Here is a 20,756-nt window from a genome sequence, read left to right as displayed (position 1 = left end):
CCCTCAATGGCACATCCTTCCAAAAGTACAACTTCCACCTCCCTTTATCTTATTGTGAGATACAGGCTTCCTCTCAATAGATTCCTGCACAGAAGGGCGACTGGACTCTTCCTTAACTGCATACTTATAGGCGAAGATGAGTTTAGCCATTGATGCAGAGACAAGGCGTCACAACGCCCTAATTTGGCCAGTATCCAAACTGTGCGACTACAATCTCAGCTTCTACTTAACAGGCTATTTCTTCCATCTGACTGACACAATGATAACACTGGGGAGGACAGAAAAGACCAACATCTCGACACCGGACAATTTCATGCACAGGTCGCAGGTGAAACTGCAAGGTGATCTTGAACAAGAAAGGATAGTCAAGGAGTTCCCCTTCGCTTGTACAATTGTGATCAGCTGCTGAGTAAGAGCCATTTGCAGTATTTTAAATGCATGAAAGCGCCATTATTCTTCTCTGCGGTTATTTGTTTACGTTTATCCCATGCGCACGGCTTGCGCCTTACACCTGTCATTGATTTTAGATCTCCGAGGTGTAGCGCGAGAAAATAAATATATGCAACCATTTTAAGAGTGGGCAACTATTGTAGTAAAAGATTCCTGTCAGAAGCAAAAGAAAGTATTGGAATGACTATGACCTAAAGCATACCACTGACCAACGTCTTTTTACTTGTCTTCAAAAAGCAGGGATTTGCACTTGGCACAGGCACATTCTGAGTGAGTTTTTTCTTTGAGCAGCTCATTGAAAAATAAGCAAGTGAAATGCTCTTCTACATAATCAGAATGGACAAGCAGTTTGGTTTTAAATATCTAAGTCTTCTTTTTAGTTGTTCACTAAGACCCACCCAGTGCCGGTCTCCAGGGCTGCGATGGCAGCGGAACCCATACACAGAAACTGCTACAGCTGTCTTTCTGTCCCTGGGCCCGACTATAAATAAGGCACTTAATGATGGGTTTGGGTATGATCACCCTAAAGCAGATTATACCTACCTGGGTCAGTGGCAGTTTTACCTGAGGAGCTGCACAATATGTACAAGCAAGGGGACTTCACAACTATCCACTTAAGGTCCATTCCAAACTATTGTGACAGAGTGAGCAACCACCTGCCACTCCAGCAGTATCTCCCACCACGGCCCGCAACAAATTCCACTAACTCCAGCATCCGGGATGAAAATAAAATTCATCAATGAACTGAAGGAATCCAGACAAGCCTGACTTCAATCTGTAGCCGGGAAACATTTCTTGTCCTCGGCCATGTCACTATAGCGGACACTGGTCCTCTGGCTTCAGGAAGGCAGTTACAGTGGATTTGTGAGGCAGTTCTTCCTTAAGAAAGTGACTCGTTCAAGCTCTCACAGTCTTAGCCTTAAGCAGCCCAGCAGGTTTTTCTTCGTAGCTGACATAACCCGCAGGTCAGATGGGTAACTGACCTGTCGCTCGAACAGCACCACTCTAATGGCCGTCCTATGAACACAGCTGAGCCTCCTCTGTGATGGGACATTCCAGCGAAAGGAAGCTACAATGAGGGGCTTTCAACGCTCAGTAGGCAGCCTAATGGCAATAATATAATTCTGTTCGCACCAACCTATTGTTCCAGTTCCTATTGTTCCAGAGGCGATTTTGTAAGGATGATCTGGGCAATGGCCGGCCTCCATAAAGTGCTATCTATAGACCTGCTTCGAATAGGCTTTGTTCCATTCCCAACCCAGGGCGGTATCACAGAACTGAAGATATCCTGGTGTGTAAGATGACCTATTGTCGAACCAGTCTTAGCAAAAGAGGCCTTACAGTCGGACTGAGGAATCCTCATTGCCAAAGGTAAGACAGACCGGTATCCAAGTGTTTTTGAAATACTGGCCAACATCAATACGGCCTTGGCTGGGAGGTGGTTATGCCCACAGCCTCCTAGGTCTGCTCACAGCCCAAATAGTAACCTCAGCCAACAAAGCCTACGAATAAAAATCCAAATAAATAATAAAAATAACCAGGTCCTGGCAAATGGCGATCGAACCAGCCCTATCCTTGATCCTACTGAGCCCCCAGGTAGCGGGTTGACTTGGTCTTGGCTAACAGCAGTTCTGAAAGGAATACCACAAGTCATTTCAAAATTGTGCTCATAGAATAAACGCTCTGCTCACACTGCAAGTGCGCAGGGCAGGCCAATCAGTTAGAACATCGTGGCTTGAAGCCGAAATTAGAGGATAACCAATGGGTAACCTACATCCAATCACATTCAGTCTCTTGTCTTCAATAGACGTGGGTGCTCAAGAAAATCAAACTAGAGGGGTTGTCAGCTTATTCTGCACTGGCAACTAAAAAAAACAAGGGAAGGTCAAAGGTAGGGTTAACAACCTGGGATGCACTGAGTATTCAAAAATCAGTAGAGGAGGAAAACGGTAATAACATCCAACATTTGAAGCTCAGCAACGATTCAAGGGCATTGGACAATTCAATGTTTATTTAACATCCGGAAAACAGAGAAGCTACTTTCTAACATTTAACCTTATAAGCTTTTACACTGATAATGCAAGTGAAAGAAACCATTCACAGTCAATTCAGTACCAACAGGACGCCCTGCCCTCACACTATTTTAGTATGTGGGGACTTCAACACCAAGCCAGACACATCTATGGTCAATCAAGCTAAGCTGGTGCCCAGTCAGGCTTCCACTATAGCCTAGTTCCAAACTCTAGCATTCACAAAGACAGGAGTTTAGTATTTTCCTCTTGCTGAATGAGCTAGTTCTTCCCAATAGCTGCACTCCCTCGGATCACCCAGTGCAGAATACTTTCAGATCTGGTAAGTGGGAGAGTAGTAACAGACTATATATTGATTAAAGCAGAGTCATGGAAGGCAAATAATTGACATGACAGTCACCACAACAATTGAAAGCGACCACAACTTGCTAATAGTCACATTCATACATTCTTCCCCAGCTTCATCTATTGTGAAACTCTGATGCAAAATGGCCCTAGGAAATCTGTGCGTAAAATCCAGTAGGAAAGATAATCTTGGTACCCTTACTGCAACAAAAATACTCAAGGCCTTCAACGGTTACTGGCTTCAAGTACAAATGGATATTCTAGACAAGAAGGCAGTACCCAACCCAGTTACTGTGGGTAATTGCTCAGCCAGGGCAAACCCTGGTGCTAGGCTTCCTCATATGATAATTAAAATAGACTGGTACGACTCCTAATGCACAAAGCAGAAGCAGGCCTTAACTATTTCTCTAAGATCCAGACACCAGAAAGATGAGTGGGGCACTTCCGGCTGAAGCACATCTGTCAAGACATTAGTCTTAACTGCCACCAAGGGTAGGCTAATATCCAGGTCCTCAGCTGCCCATCTCACCATCATAGCAAAAGAGGCTACCTCCACCATAGCCAAGGCAGGAGGAGGGACCATGCCAGTATCTGGAGAGCTGTCCATTCCACTGGCATCTGCCAAGTCCTTGCACCAGTCCATGTTGGGTTCTAAGGGCTGGTATTCTCAAGTGTTCACCAACCCCTCCCAATCCTGCATGAGTTCCAGCCCATAAGAATAGAGCTCGGACTCTGGCCTGTTAGGCATGACTTCAGTCAGCGGCAGAGTCGGACGAAGCCTGTAGGAGGCTGGCCCAGTGTGTGGTGGACACCAATGGTGTTACACCTTATACGGGGTCCAGGCAACCCTTATTAAATAGTGTTACCATGTCTAGGTAGCCAGGGCTCTGTAGTGGTAGCTGTAGTGAGCAGCCAAGACTTATCTAGAAATAGCGTGAAGCACTTGCAATACCACAGTAGTCGCACAGTAACTTCTTACACATGAAAGGAACCACACAGTGTAGCAAAAATAAAGGTACTTTATTACAGGAACACCAAACTAGTTTACTATAGGCAAGCCCCCTCTGGAGGTAAGTACACACAAAATATACACAGGTGATTATTAGGAAATAGCACAAAATAGCAAGGGCCCTATTGGGGGTGGGGGAAGCCATATACTAAAAAAGTGGAATGCGAGAACAGTTCCCCCACCAGAGGATATGAAGTAGTTAGCCAAGGGCTGGGAAAGAGTGGAGCCCCAAGAAGTAAATATCTTAAAAATAAAAAATAAAAAATAAAAAATAAAAATAAATAATAATAAATCACCAGTGACCAGGAGAGCAGAGGTAAGTTAACTTGGTTGTCCCATAGACTAACATAGGGGCTTGTAAATGGAATATTGCAATAAAAGGACCAGGCTGGTGGAACCCATCAGTGGATTCTGGAAGAAGAGGACCTGCAAAAGAAGGGGACAGAGTCCAGTCCACGCAGGAGTGTCAATGCGGGGCAGGAGGAAACGCCCACCCTTCTGTGGGTGAAGATTCGGGTCGACAGTGGTTAATAAAGTCCAGATGTGGAGTCCAGGAGATACAGAGCAGTCCCTCAACGGTCGCCAGATTGCAGATGGGTTAGAGGTCAGGAGAACCACCAACAAGCACAAGTAAATGCAACTAGAGCTTTTGGAGATTTGCAGAGCTGAAGAGGACCAGCCAGGTCTTGGGAACTCGACCCTTAGAAGCGTGTCCGGGCTGATCGTGTGAAGACAGGAGAGGCAGCAGAAGCAGTCAGAACCCCCACAAGCAACACACTGGCAGAAGGCACAGTAAGTCACAGTGTGACCCAGGCAGCACACCTGAGGAGGAGTCCTACGTCGCTGGAGCACTAGAGAGGAAACTGTCCTTGCAGAGGTAGAGTGCTGAAGGCAGGGGCTACTTGGAGCCTGAAGATCCCTTGGAGCAGGAGTCAACAAGCATTGGTTGCTCCAACAGTTGCGGTGCACAGAGGTTCTGTCTTGGAGGAAGAGGCAAGGACTCACCGTCTCCCAAGTTAGAGAGAAGGCAGCGAGGACCCAGAGATCACCCCAGAATCACCACCTGTGTTGGAGAATCTTTCCAGGTCCAGAGGACAGCAGATCCCAGCAGCCGGATGTCGTTATCATAGGTGCCTGGAGATGCAGCGGAGTGACTCCTTCACTCCAAGGGAGATTCCTTCTTGCTTCTTTGGTGCAGCCAAAGTTTTGCCGACCCAGAGGATGCACAGCCATGGAAATGTTGCAAGTTGCTGGCAGGAGCCGCAGAAACAATGTTGCAAGGAGGCATTGTCTTGGTGTTGCAGTCTTGTTCGGTTCCTGTGAAGTCGAGCAGTGGTTCTGGTGGCCAGGAGCAGTAGAGGTCGTTGCAGAGGAGTCCTAGTGGAGTCTTGCACACCGAATCTGGGGACCCACCTGCAAACGAGTCCCTAAATAGCCCAAAAAGTGTCTTGGTCAGTTTGCAAGGTGACCACCTATCTTTGGGTGTGGGGGGGACAGGGGGACGGGGGGGGGTGTTGTGTTGTCACTGACGTCACCTGCCTAATCTGACCAGTCAGATGCTCCTAGGGGCCTTTGCCCATCTTATTTTCAAGATGGTAGAATCAAGTGGCCACCTAAAAGAGCTCTGGGCACCACCCCTGGGGTGGTGATGGACAGGGGAGTGATCACTCCCCTTTCCTTTGTGGAGTTTCATGCCAGAGCATGGAACCGGGGTTCCTGGACTGGTGCAAACCGAATTATGAAAGGAGGGCACCAAATGTGCCCTTCAAAGCAGTTCGGTGGCATAGGGAGGCTACCCCTCCCCAGCCTTTTTAACAGATATTTTCAAGGGAGAGAAGGTTGCACCCCTCTCCCACAGGAAATCCTTTGTTTTGCCTTCCCCTGCTTCAGCTGGTCAAGCAGCAGGGGGCAGAATCCTGTCTGAGGGGCTGCAGCGGCTGCTCGCAGACCCTGGAAGACTGGTAGGATCCTCCAAGGAGTGCCCAGAGTGCATTGAATCATGCCACCATTACTGGCATCAGTAATGAGGCATGATTCCAAAATGTTTGATACCAAACATGCCTAGGTTCACAGTTACCATTATGTAGCTGGACCATAGGTGGTGACCTATGGTCAGTACATAGCTTCCAGGTAATTGGGACTGGAGTTCTTAGGGGCACCTCTGTTCTTGCTGGGGTGCCAACACACACAGGGACCTGCACCCTGCCCTTGGAATTGAAGGGCCTACACTATAGGGGTGAGTTACAGTAACCTGGTGTAGTGATCAGCAGTGAAACCTGTACCTTTTCACGCAGTCTGCAAATGGCAGGCCTGCAGACACAGTTTGCATGGGCTCCCATGGGTGGCATAATATATGCTGCAGCCCATGGGGACCCCTGGTGTACCAATGCCCTGGGTACCTAAGTACCATATACTAGGGACTTACAGATGTACACCAATAGGTCAATTGTGGGGTGTAATGAGTATCATGACAAACAAATGTAGAGGGAAGAGCACAATCACTGGGGTCCTGGTTAGCAGGATCCCAGTGAAAACAGTCTAAGCACACTGACAACAAGCAAAAAAGTAGGGGTAACCATGCCAGAAAGAGAGACTTTCCTACAACATCCCTTCAGCTCAGTGTCAAAGTCGGGGATTAAAAAGGGGATGGTGCAGAGAGTGTTTGTATCGAGACTCGCACCGGTAAAGGTCAATGTGGTACGACCAGCACCGGTACGGATCCATTCGTGGATCCAAGGTGCCCCACTGGAGCCAGGGATGGAGCCACAAGCAAAAAACCAGTGGGGGGCCCTCACTAACCCACAAGGACCAAAAAGCACACCAGCAGGAAAGGGTAGCCCAAATCTGAGGTGCATGGCCTCAGAGAACTAAGAGTTGGGTGGGGGTTGCTATGGCTCTCAGAAACTAGGGGAAGCACAGAGCAGCCTCAGGGGCATGTTCAACCACGGAGCCAGGCCTCAAATGACAACGCTCCCTCATCTCTTAGGATGACTTCAACAGATTGGGTGAAGTCGAAGGCCTCTTTGACTTCTAACGTTTCTTTTTCTTGAGGAACTTACCCAAGGATGATTGAGTCAGACAAGAATCTTGGGCCCCGTGACATTCCTCTTGACCAGGATCGAGGCAGTCACTGCGTTGCATGTGGAGCGGCAAGGAACTTGAGAGATCGCTCCGTCAAGGCTTCTGGTGCATGTTGCGGCAGTCGAAGCAGGTCCTGACATCGTAGTTGCGCTCAAGGCACCATAAGCAAACCAGGTGCGGGTCCATCACTGGCATCTGTCAGTGACAGGCACCACAGGGCTTGAAGCCCGCCTTCCCAGTTGACATCCTGCCACACTAAGAGAAAATCTTAATAAAGACTAACAAAAACTCCAAAAAGATCAGTCAAAAAATGGCTGAGAGTAGCTCTCTCTAGATCTGCACTGACTGGCATGGAAAGAAAAGAACTGACGTCAGCATGCTGGGGTGGTGTCTATATAGGCACTGTGCACGTCACTTACGGCATGAACGCCAACACAATGAGGCACCAAATGACACCACCTACCAGCGTTCAAGGGTACTGTTCACGAAAAAATTCTGGATCCAGTCTGATGTCTTGGGATAATCCTAAGGTAAGGAATCTGAGGCTATAAGTCTTTTAGATAAGGCTAGAAAATGACTGGAGGTACCTCTCTCCAGATCTGGCCTGATTGGCACAGAAAGAAATTAACTGACATCAACGCGCTCGGGTGGTGCCAATATAGGCACCGATCAAGTCATTTCCAACCGCACCACACAGAGCCAAATGACACCAGCTACCGGCACACAGGGGTACTACCCACAAAAAATTCTTAATCCAGCCTGACTCCTGGGGATAATTCGAAGATAAGGAATCTGTAGCTAGAAGTCTATCAGATATGCTCTCATGTAAGGAATGTGACCTTGTATATAAACTTCATTGATTTCATAACCGCCTTTGATTCAGTTAAAAGATCTATTTTGTGGTGAACACTCCATGAACTGAGCTTGCCAGATAAACTTGTGAATTCCATGTAACAACTAATCATAACATAGCAACTATTAGTTAATGCATAAAAGTGGGATGAATGGCCAGCTTTGATATAAATAGTGGCTTAAGACAAGACTATGTTCTTGTGCCCCTTCTATTTAATCTTCTTACGAATGATGTCAGTAATAGTCTCCTGAACCTGTACTCCCCCTCTCACAGGAGAAGATAAAATTCGGATTTTGCTTTTCGCCGACTACCCAGTCCTCCTTGTCTTGCACTGAACTGTCAATACACAAATAACTCAATGTATTTGAAAATTACTGCATAAATAACCTCAGGTTAAACACAACAAAAAGTAAATTTATGATGGTAAAATTCAGGAAATCACTGAAGTCCACAATTAAAATCTACAGCCAGCCCCTCAGAGTTTATTCCCTCGATTACCTGAGGATTCATTTTGATGAGAAGCTGACCTGAGCAGCTCTACCATGGCAACGGCGTACAGAGATTTTTCAATTAATGCTGCTGCACACTTATTTCTCTGGCACTCTGCGTTTGTCAAACTAAAGTGACAGAGGGAGAGCCACCATTGGTTTAAACATATCGCAAGCACTCTTCTGGCACTAGACTGTGAAACGTTTCAGAACAACTCGTAGGATATGAATCCCTGAATCCTGCAACAAAAAAAAGCATACCTTTTTGGCATCCCTTTTTGGCATGCACAAGAGCCAAAGAGAAGGGCCAACTGATGACATGGTTCCAGTCGATCAAATCAAATGCATCCTTCGAAACTTACATGCATAGCGATTTTGGGCAACAAAAAGGTAATTGTTTATTAAATTAAGATTGGGCATTCCGCCAGTTAAAACCGTTACTAACTACGGTCAAGTAACTAGCAAAACATCAGCCACTGTGTTTGCACACGCGGCGGGGGACAAATGAATCAGGCCTCCACTCTATTTTACTCTGCATGCAGTCTATGCCAGCTAGGAAGAAAATAAGTTACTTACCTGTAACTGTAGTTCTCCAGTATTGGAAACTTTCATAGATTCACATGCTTGAATCATTCCCCGTCATCGAGATGGGAGTCCCCGGTATAATTTACACAAGTAATGTCAAGACATATTAACAAAGAAAAAGGCCCTAGGCCTCTTCAATTTAACAGTCTATCAGAGTCATTTTGTGAAAAGGACCAAACTTGAGCATCCACCAATCAGGCGACAGCACCCTCCAGAATCCTCCTGAGAGAAGCTCCAGCACCTCAGATTTTCCAAGCACAAGTGCGTACAATATAGGAAAAAGAGAGAGAGAAAGAGGTGAAGTGAGCTTCTCCGGGGAGGCGGGTGGGTCGCATATGAATCTATGAAAGTTACGCAAACCAATGTTGACGCGGCCAGTACGGAGCTATCAATATCAGAGTGCACGGCTCTGTTTTCATCTTCGTGAGTACCCGTGGGATCAACGGAATTGGAGGAAAGGCGTAAGCAAAGATGTCTGACCATACTATCGAAAACGCATTCCCCCAAGATCCCTTCTGGTGATGACAACTTGCGAAGAACTGGCATTTGGCGCTGAGTTTGTTCGCAAACAGGTCTACCGTTGGTGTTCCCCACAGGAACTGTCTGGTCTAGCTCCCACTCGTGGCAGTTCGACTTCTGCCTGCTGAGTGCATCTGCTGTCTTGTTGTTTATTCCCGGCAAGTGTACAGCTGATAGTGTGATGCCTTGCTGCGAGGCCCAGTTCTAGATTGCTTGGGCTTCTCTGGAGAGAGTGAGAGATCTTGTGCCTCCTTGTTTGTTGAGGTAATGCATCGTAGTGGTGTTGTCCGTCCTTATTACCACTTGCGATCCTGAGATCTTGGGAAAAAACGCCTGTAAGCCTGCACTGCTCTGAGCTCCAGCCAATTGATATGCATTGATCTACCATCCCTTCCACTTTGTTTCCTGGTCATTTGCTCCTCTTCCTCATTCTCCTGTTCCCCTTCTTTCTCTTACTGCCTCCTCTTGCTTCTCTTTACTTCTTTCTCATTGTCCTCTCTTCCTCTTTGCCACTTATTTGCAGATCCTGTAACACAGCTCCCCAGCCTTCCAGTGATGCATCCGTCGTTATGGTCCACGGAGCTGGCTGCTGTAGAAACGAAAGGCCGATTGATAGATGATGCCTTTGAGACCACCATCTCAGAGCTCTGAGCATTATCGGAGTTATTTGTATCTGATCCTCGAAAGTACCTTTGTTGTCTCTCTGACGTGGGACATGCCATGGTGGATTCTGTGTCCAGTTTTGCCCCTAGAAAGGCAATATTGCGTGCTGGTAGAGGCTTGGATTTCTCCCAGTTGATGGTGAGTCCGAGGTTGGTTAGTAAGGAAACGCACTTTTTTGTTGATTTGTGCGCTCCTGCGTAGTTCTTTGCCTTTATCAACCAATCGTCGAAGTATGGAAAAACTTGGTGTTTTCTCCTTCTGAGAAAGGCTGCGACTGGTGCTAAACATTTGGTAAATATTCTGGGAGCTGATTTCAGTCCGAAAGGAAGGACACAGTATTGAAAATGGCTGTGGGCAGGGTAGATGGGTATGTGGAAGTATGCATCTTTCAGGTCTAGTGTAGACATGAAATCTCCCTGATTGAGACGCAGGAGGAGGTCTTGTAGGCGGATCATACGAAACGATTGCTTTTTTAATTAGACATATAGTTCCCTTAAATCGAGGATCGGCCTCCAAACCTTCCACTTTTTCCGAATGAGGAAGAACCTGGAATAAAATCCTGTTCCTCGCTGGGCTCGAGGCACCTTCTCTATAGCTCCTTTGAGAAGCATTTTGTCGATCTCCTTTTTGAGTTATTGAGGGTATCTTGAAGGAGTCCTGCAGGGGGGAGGGGGGGTTGGAGGGAGGTATCTGGATAAATTCTAAAGTATGGCCCTGTTTCACTAATTGTAGGACCCACTTGTCTGAAGTAATGGTTTGCCATTGTTTGAGGAATAGAGATATCCTCCTGCCCAGAATGAAAGGAGGAGAACTGGACGTAGCCGGAGCCTCGGAAGCATCAGGTTCTACGAGCCGAATCTTTGGCCGGGCGGGTTGAGCGTCCACAGCCGCCAGGTCTACCATAGGCAGGTTGCGGCGGTTGCCTTTGTGAGTAGTATTGGCGATATTGTTGGGAAGAGGAAGGCTAGGCGGAATAGCTGTGTTGTTGATATCCTCCTCTGTATGAGGGTTGGCCACGCCCTCAAGGTCGAAAGGAAGACTTTCGATATTGCAGGGTCCCTAGTGACCTTGCCGTGTCTGTGTCCGATTTGATGGATTGTAAGGCGTCAATGTGTTTCCCAAATAACGCCTGGCCATCAAAAGGTAAGTCCAAGATTTTATTTTGCACTTCTGGTCGGAAAGAGGTAGCTTTAAGCCAACCTTGCCTTCTTAGCATCGCTGCACCGGCGAGTTGTCGAAAAGCAGTGGTTGCTATATCCATTGCACAGTCTATAAGCTCTGCAGACGTGCGTTGACCCTGTACCGTTTTATTTGCCTCTGATCTTGCATCTTCCGGCAACTGGCTAATATAAGGTGCAATGTCCGCCCAAAGCTGTCTATCGAACCTAGCCAGTATTGCCAAAGAGTTGGCAGCTCTAACTACTAGGCTAGCCATAGAACAAAACCTTTTACCTATGTTATCTAGCCGTCTACCCTCTTTGGGGGTGCGGAAATCCGGGCAGAAGGATTCGTAGATCTTCTTTATGCTGCCTGAGCTACCACTGAATCCGGAGGAGGGTGTCCCGTTAAGCATGTTGGTGCATCATCAGGTGCTTTGTATTTCTTATCCAGACGAGGCAGTACTGCCGTAACTGTAGCCGGATTATGCATGACCTTAAGACCCTCTTCCCAATGGTAGTTTACCATCGGGATAGAGCGCACAGATTTCTGAAAGGCTCCTTGAAGTCGTAAAGAAAACAGTCTTTTTGCTTGGTAGGCATTGGTAAAACAAAACGTTTGGCCGCTCTCTCTAGAAGATTGTGAAACCCTCCTATATCTTCTGGTGGGGATTCCACCTTCGATTGAGAAGGAGAAGAAGGAGCAGGGATGATGTATTCGTCCCACTCCGAGTGAGTGTCCAGGAGCTCCCCTTCTTCCTGATCCCCTTCTGAGATGTCGGTATCATGAGGAAGTGTCATATCAGGAGTGGCCACATTCGTGAGAGGTAAGGAAGTTGGCCTCTGGTGTGGGGTGGTAACCTCAGAGACGGGTGATGGGGGAGGTTGTTCTCCTTGAGGGGGAAACCTCCTGTTGTAATCAACCAACATCGCTCTGAGGTCAGTTAATAGGGAGGAAGGAATAAATGCTCCCTGTTGGTATTGCTGCTGTTCTGAATAAAATTGGGGGTCATAGGCCTCTACATAGTCCTCCTCTTCCTGGTACTTTACGTTCAGTTGGGATGGACTATGGGCTGTTCCAAATGGCCCCTCATCATCTGAGTCTTCGTCTCCCTCCAAAAGGTGTACTGGAACAAGGGAGGACACCTTACTAGGTGATGTATGAGTTGGCGTCAGCTTTTCCACACTTTTTAGATGTTTTTCTCTCGTCAACGGCATATATATATAGACTTTGTCATGGACGGTGTCGTAGACGCTGGACGCACAGAGATTTTAGTAGAAGAAAGTCTCGCCGACGTGTCTACCGTCGAAGTCGTCGACGACGGTAGGGCTGACACTGACATCAGCTCCGTCGACGATGTATAGACTGCTGTCGACGTCGATGTCGTAGCTGCAGTTCTCGTCGACGGTGGGGTATCTGTCCTCGTCGACGATGTTGCCGGCGGAGCCGTCAATGGTGGAAACCCAGAAGTAGATGTCGTCGCCAGAAAAGCACTCACCGACGGTACCGTCGAGATGAATCCGTCGACGATGCTTTTTTCCCAGTTACAGAGGATGGATTCTTAAAAGGCACAGATGGTGGTACAGAGGAAGACTTCCTTTGCCTCTCTGAACTGGAAGAATGGCCTTTCCCCTCTTTCCTGGAAACTTTCTTTGGGGAAGAAGATGGGCTGCGGCCCTTATAAGACCCTGAAGCAGTCTTTTTGTGGGCTTTTCTTGAGAGTTGTGAGGGAGATCTGGAGCCTGATCTCGCCCTCTTTGATGATCTCTTGGATGTTGATGATTCATCACTCTCAGAGTCAGAAACTGGGTCTTTCCTATGTTTTAGTTTCTGCAGCCATATCAATAATCTGACTTCCCTGTCTTTTAAAGTTTTAGAAGAAAAAGTACGACAAATCTTACAGTCTTTAGCTGAATGATCTAGGTAAAGGCAGTAAATGCAGTCTTGGTGAGGGTCTTCAGAATGAAGCCTTTTCTTTCCACAAGTCTTACAGTCTCTGAAGAGACCCTGTCTTCTCCTTGTCAGACATAGTTGGAAAATAGTTGACAAATCAAGTTAGATAAGTTTCTGTGAGAGAAAATTTTTGAAAAAAGGTGAGAAGAAAGAGCAGAGCTCTGAGGAGACTCCCTAGCACGACGTGCGGTAGAAAATCTGAGGTGCTGGAGCTTCTCTCAGGAGGATTCTGGAGGGTGCTGTCGTCTGATTGGTGGATGCTCAAGTTTGGTCCTTTTCACAAAATGACTCTGATAGACTGTTAAATTGAAGAGGCAGGGCCTTTTTCTTTGTTAATATGTCTTGACATTACTTGTGTAAATTATACCGGGGACTCCCATCTCGACGACAGGGAATGATTCAAGCATGTGAATCTATGAAAGTTCCAATACTGGAGTAAACAGTACCTAAGAACTTTATTCATTTGTCACAACATAAGGTACTGCAAAGCAGCCTTGCTGTTTAGTCTATGAGCTGATTTTGACCTTCTATAGCTTCATATATTTATTTTGGATGAAAAATAATGAGGCACACTCTCCAGAAGGCCTTCTTTCACACCCGCACCAGAGGCAGTGAATTGTGACATTCACAGCTTTTGCACATACATATCTTCACAAAATTATATCATTTTTCTAGACTCTGAAATGACATAGATTTTAGTAATATCTAAAAATGATAGATAGATCGATAGATAGATTTTGGTAGGTGGATCTTGCCTATCCCTTTTAAGATACCCTTTCCCTAGTGAGCTCAGCAGCTTGATTGCCTGTTTCAGCTGAGCACCAATACTTGACCTATCATCTTATGTTTAAAATGAGCTCTTCTCAGTCATGTAGTAAGGCCTTATTATCTTAGCTTGCATTAACTCTACTGGTGAGGCAAGTTTCAATCGTGAACCAAGTACTCATTAAGAATGTTCAGAAATATGAAATGGCCTGGTTCATATTTGCTGTGTATACTTCTGAGGTTCTTTCTTCTGTTCCTGAAATGTAGCTTGGTATGGTCAGATACTAGATGAGAATCCTGAGCAAATGAGTTACCAACGGTGGGCTATACTATATGCATATCCAATATATAAAGATATCTAAATTTAGTGCAGTACATTATCTATTAATGAACCCAGCAGCTTTGAGAAAAGCCCACACCCCAGCAAGCAATTATGCTAACGTGGGCTGGTGGGGCAATCACAAAGCCCTGCTGTTTTGGCTTATAAAGAAAAGCAAAGATATGGAACAGTTGATATCTATGCTAGCTCTGAACCTTCACTGTGGTGCTTTGCATAAAGATAGGGAAGGTTTAGCCTTTCACACAAAGTTTTTCATAAAACCACTAATAGCGTTCTCGATCCCAAATTGCACAACGCAGAATTTCAAAGCCAATTTTATCTCATTGTTTTGAATGGGCATATAGTTAATACACATATTTACTTTCTTCGGTCGTTGCACTCAAAAATTTCGATTTCAGAGACAAGGGTCACGTGAATATGCATTGCTGCCACAAACACAGCAATACGGTTAATCAAAATTATTTGGTCAGATGTCTATAAACTCTGGATTTGAGCCCCCAAACAATGTTTTAGCCTTCAAACAAAAAGGTCATGAGTATATGCAGCAAATCAACAGATAACAATGTAACTGCTAGTAAAGCTGGTCAAAGGATAACCAACATTGGCACCATTAATGAACTGTGGGTAGGTAGTTGAGGGGGAGGTTAAGGAGTGCCCAGCTTAGAAAGCCAAACAGATATGAATTCCAGGGTTCCCGATGAGCCTCGCCTTTTCTTCAGAAACCAGCCACATGGAGTTCCATCCGAGCTACAAAATTAAGGAAATTATGCCTTATAGCTCCGCCAAAGCAGTGGAACTGAAGTAGAACCCACCGCTTTAGGGCAAGGCCCTAAGATGCTTAATAGGCTGCAAGGTGGATGGGGTTGGGAGGCCATGGTGAGAGGAGAGGCGTGCTGAAAAAAGCCAGAGGCACCAGAAGGGCCTACCCAGCTGTCACAACTGAGGTGGCACTTGGCGGAATCCAGGGCTGAGTTTTGCCGACCTGATGAGGGGATGAAGTGAAGGCCGGCCGAGGGCGGTAGTGGGGCTAGGCCTAATGGGATATGATGGCCAGAAAAGAGGATGATAGCCATCAGATGCCGCTGTAACACTGTTCCTGGGAGCTGCAAAATGAAATTGAAGCAGCTCAAGCAGAAGGACCACTGTAGAGGTGTGCAGTGGGGCACTAACAAAGCTAAGCAGAAGGGGAGACCCGTAACCAGCATGGCCCTGCAGGAAGAAAGGCGAATGTCTGATACAAGTGTTTGAAAATACAGAGGTGAGTTGGACCCTGGCTGATTGCTGTAACCAAGAAAGTATAGACGGCAGGGGAAGCAAACAACCGATCTACAGTAGCACATAACAGCTGCTGCAAGGAAAATTGGCACCATGTATGAATACATTTTAAACAGTAGAGCTGGAAAATGCCCACAATGAGTACAACATCCCACACCAAGCAACAGCCTCTGAGACACAAGATAAGCGTGACAGCTCAAACCTAGGAATTATAATAAAATCAGAAGGAAGCTAACTGCTACACAGACCCTGCTTTGTGACCCGTGTCTGACGAGACTTCCCACACACATTATAGGAAGTGGCTTCTTCCCTACCGAGACATGTGCCAATACCATTGCCCAGAAAGCCACAAAAAAGAGCAATAGTAACTAAAGGAAGTAGGAAGGCCGTTCCTGGCTTTAACTAAACAGGAGGCCATGCTACATGCCTCCATATAAACATATAGCAAAAAATTCGAACTTCCGTGCCTGTTGATCTGCAACCTAGCACATCTGCAACCTAGTCCTGCTGCACTGAAAACAGTACACTGACTGGAAAACCCGATAAAACGGCACTCACAAAGATTTTGCATAGGTTGCAATCCTTAGACTAGAGTTACCACCTTGCAGGTTGTTTACCAACATTTTAATGTTTCGGAGGGTAAAAAAAATTGGGAAAATCATCTAATGGCGTTGTCTTTTAAAAAAATATTTTAAACAGTGAATTCAAGAAGAAAGCACTACAAAATGTGTTCTGGAGCTGCCTTAATTACCCCTGGGTGATAATTAAAGTAAACAAAGACAGAAGGACCAAAAATGAATACAATTGTTTCTAAAGTTCTAATAAAGTATCATATCCGGACCTTTACAAAATTTTAACATATGAATGAATGGTCTGTATTTTTCTCCGAGACAGGTGTCAACCTTTTTTAATACAGAACTGAGAGAAGAAATAAGTGCAGATAGAAGTAAAAGCCTGGAAGAGCTAAATGCAGACATTTACTCAAAAACTGCTATACTGCAGACGGATTAGAAGTTCTGTGGGGACAAGGAAGGTAGACGCTGAATCTAAAGTGGAAAGGTTGGGAAGATTGGAAGCTTCCCTAAAAATCATGGTTGCACTAAAGTCCCCATGGTAAAAAAACGCAATACATATTGGCAAAATGAAAAGGCCCAGAGACAGACATAAACTCTACAGCTTCATGGACAAAGACAAAATCTTAATGGCAGCAAGGGACAATGATGCAATCTCCTTCCAGGGATTTGACTGTGCCCGTATTAAGACATTGCCCCAGAAACTTTGCCACATCACCAGCAATTCCTCCAAGTCACAGACATGCTGAAAAGCAAACACACCATACACAGCTGGACACATCCCTTTTGCCCATCCTTGAATACTTAAGCAAGACTCGCTAATTCACAAGTGTGTACGGAACTGTAGAGCTACAGGTGGATGATGATATCAGGGGTACTATCCAACAAATAGATGCATCAAATTCTGCCGCCTGGACAGCCTCCCCATTTGCAAGGCACAGTGAAGTAAAGAAGAAAGGCAAGCAAAATCATTGGAGAAAAATAATTGAAGCATGGCTACAGTGAACAACGGAACTGCCCAGGGGGCCTCTTAGTGATGTTATCCATTAATCTGGGGCTCGCATTTTGCCCTTGGGGGAACGAAAAACAAGGTGTTAACTATGCAAGATCTATAGAATCTTTACATTTTAACTGATTATATGCAAACAAGTGTGCAATCTTCGAAGATAAACCACAAGAGATGGACAGGCCTAGTAAGCTTAGGTGAGTATTGGGAAACAGGAGGTGGGGATGCTTCCTAGAAGTGAAGACAGGGGTGTTCCCAGGGGGTGATTGGGCAGGTAGGAGGGCGGAGGGAGGTTTGTCTTGCTGACTACATTCCAGCCAGTGTGGCAAATGTTAGTACAGGCTCTCTGTGATATCCTTCCTTTGCAAAGGCATGCATTACGATTATGAATATGCTTTAACTCTTAATTCATTTGTTATAGGTTATTAGATCCCAATTTGGGTGGGAAATGGAGTTTATAGGGGAATCTAGAGAGACAACCACATGAGGGAAATAAAATGTGTGAACAAGCAGGGCACAAATACATATTAAAATATTACCACTAAGTATGGGTGAGGGAAGGTGACAATTATCAAACAAGACAAACATCATTTACGATAATAAGCACAAAAATGAGGTTAAATAGTAAATGTCTTAACATCCCTAATAAGAGTAGGCATGGCAATATCTGTGGGAGGGAAGATACAATGTAATAGCTCTACAGGAGACATTCTACCCAATCAAGAATAACGTCATATATGAGACAAATCCTACCTCGTGGCATTTTGTTCACCGGCTAAGAACAAGGGACAAAACCCAACAGGGTGACTCTGTTCATCTACTGATCACTAAGGTTTAAATCTGAAGCTCACAAAGCCAAGACAAAAGGTAGATGCTTAATGGTTGCAAGATATATACACAATAGATGCATGACAGTGGCCTCTGTATACCTTGAATGCAGGTCAAGACACTTATTTAATATCACTGCTCAACACGCTGGCAGAGCTCCCACCTGAGGATATTATTCTTATTGATGACTGACTCAGTATGGGATCCACACAGGGACAGGTCGAAGAGTAGCTCCCAGTCCCAAGAACCTTTTCTAAAGCTTTGAAGAACAAGTTACTTACCGTTGGTAATGCCTTATCTGGTAGAGACATGGTCTAGTTGCAGATTCCTTACCTTAGAATTTCCCCCAGGCATCAGTCTGCAGCTGAAGATTTGTCTGAAGCAGTATATCCCTGCGTGCTGTTAGGTGGTGTCTGTCGTCTTCGTGTCTGCCGTCAGCATCATGCACACCGGATATGATGTCAGGGGGCCTATATAGGTTCCATCCCAACGTGCTGATGTCAGTTTCTTTTCACGACTTTCCAAGCCAGAAGTGCGGAGCCATGAACAACACTGACTACCGGTACATCAGAATTAGGGACCTGAAAGGAAAGTCCCTATCCCTGGAGATCAGTTCATAGAGCGGTGAGGATGGGTGGGTCGGTAAAGAATCTGCAACTAGATATTGCCTCTAACGGATAAGGCATTACCGAAGGTAATTAACTTGTCCATCTGATAGAGACATCTAGTTACAGATTCCTTACTCTTGAATAGATTCCCAAGCAATACCAGGAAGATAAAAAAGGTTATGTATTAGGTGACCACACTGCATAAATGCTTCACATGTTTTTTTAATTTTTTTAAACTGAAGTTGAAAGGCAAGGTTGTGAGAAACAGGTGAGTCATCAGCTGTCAATGTACTGATCAAGGGTAGTACCACTGTAGATTTTAAGAATATAGGGTAAATTGCAGATAGTAAATAATGGTTGAACCGTGAGGTGAAGCAAAGCAGAAAATATCTTAAGGCTACTAACTGGTCTACCAATTTTGGGGGCGAGTGTTGGAAAGGAACACAGAAAAGGCTAACATTCAGAATACAGGGTTCAGTTTGTCAAGAGAAGTAGGGAGGAGTAAATATGAGCAGCATTGGGGTGGAAGGGTATGTGATGGGGGAGTGAGTCCTTGAGAAGGGTGTAGAATATATTTCTAACAGACTGTTTTTTTTTCAAAAGAAGTAGTATGCAAAGCAATTAGTTGTGAGGTTGTTCTGGGTTACAGTGATGGTGGGTGGGAGTTTATGGTGAAGAATAATTTATTGGAAGTAATGAGTCAGGAGAGGAGGTTAGGCAGAATGCCAATTTAGTGGAGGCAAGAGCCCATGACATTTAGCTTAGGATCAATTTGTAATTTTTTAGCTTCTCCTAAAGGCAGCTATTCTGCCATCTGTGTTAGATGTTGAGCTAATGAGGCATAAAGGGAGATATGAAACACTGCAGTACTACTGCGCAGCAAAAATAATGTAATGGTCATTGATAATGCAAGGGATAAAAACAGCTATCAGACAGAAAACAGGGTGTCTACTAATCAACACTTGTAAAAATACATCAGCTTTAACATGAGTAAACTTAACAATAATCAAATATAAGTCCAGTAAAAAAAATAAAAAATAAAAATTACCATCCTTCCGTGAAGACTTTTGGGTTGCTGTAGGTATTTTAGTCTGATCATTTACTTCCTCTATGCAGACTGAAGTGCCACCATAGTTGGCTTTAACTTTATCAGCCCAACTTACACCAGCAGGTTGGAGTCGAGCAGCAGGTATTGTCATAGAAGGGCCCCTAAAGACACAACAATATATAAAGTTGACTTGCTAGCAACAGTGTAGTTTCCATCACGCATAAATCAAACATAGAAAGTGCAAAGTAAATCAAAGCAAAATTGTGTGTATACTCTACCCAACTGTATATTCCTCAACCTTACAATATCCCCAGGTGCCAGAATGGATACAGCGAATTCTTTAGCAATTTTCCTGCACCCTGGTAGGTGGTTCCATATCCACCCTGGAGCTGACACAGTGGAACCACATATAAGACCTACCACTGTGTGAGGATAATGGTTTCTTGTAATGTTTCTCCCTCCGAGCCCACAGGCAGGGAGTGTACAACAAATGGACTGAGACAGTGTGCAGATTCCTAACTTCAGACTTTTTCATCAGAGTGTAAAGAGGCCTTTCTAAAGAACAATGAAGTGGGATGGCAGTGAGGAATCTGCAGTTACAATAAACACCAGAAAGAGGTACAAAAGCTATGTAACTTTATCTTCTGATCAAGACGTTTAGTCACAAATTCCACACATTTAGAATACACTAACCAATAGTTGTAATTGGCTGAGTAAATACCACAGTAGTATCTCTCAAAGGTGGAGGTTCTGCGGAGTGGACTAAAATCAAAACCTCTTACAGAACCAAGCAGGTAAAGAGACCTTCCCAACAGCCCACACCAGACTGTCAAGGCAATACTGTTTAGTGAATGTATGCACATGCTGATGTCACAGCCTTGTAGATGTCTAGAAAAGCTACCCCCCTCGCCAAAGGCACTCCCCTGGGGGAAATAAGCCTGAAAGACTTGAAAACATGCAAACATCCAGCCACCTTGACAGTGGCTTTTGCACTGCCATGCTTTTCTCTGCACAAGACAACCCCACAATGAGATAATCATCCACACTATGGCCATTTATGTGGCCCTTGTAAAAGCTCAGAGCCCTGTCACAGTTGAGGCAATGAGTTTCTCTTTCTCTTGAGGGAAGAGTGGGCCAAAAACAGCTGGTAGTGTGACGGACTGGCCAACATGGGACGTAG

General features: G+C 45.3%; 1 protein-coding gene across 2 annotated transcripts in view; it reads right to left on the bottom strand.

The window, feature by feature from the left end:
- Positions 1-20,756, bottom strand: part of SCAPER (S-phase cyclin A associated protein in the ER) — a 2,262,878-nt gene that overhangs the window by 1,784,101 nt on the left and 458,021 nt on the right. For both annotated transcript variants that reach the window (XM_069222023.1, XM_069222024.1), the window contains exon 9: positions 19,577-19,737. In XM_069222023.1, the coding sequence (XP_069078124.1) occupies positions 19,577-19,737 (161 nt within the window). The remainder of the gene's footprint in view (positions 1-19,576; positions 19,738-20,756) is intronic.

The sequence above is a fragment of the Pleurodeles waltl genome, chromosome 3_1 (genome assembly GCF_031143425.1).
Source record: "Pleurodeles waltl isolate 20211129_DDA chromosome 3_1, aPleWal1.hap1.20221129, whole genome shotgun sequence".
Lineage (NCBI taxonomy): Eukaryota > Metazoa > Chordata > Amphibia > Caudata > Salamandridae > Pleurodeles > Pleurodeles waltl.
The sequence above is the reverse complement of the archived record's forward strand: the minus strand, read 5'-3'. Positions and strand labels throughout refer to the sequence as shown.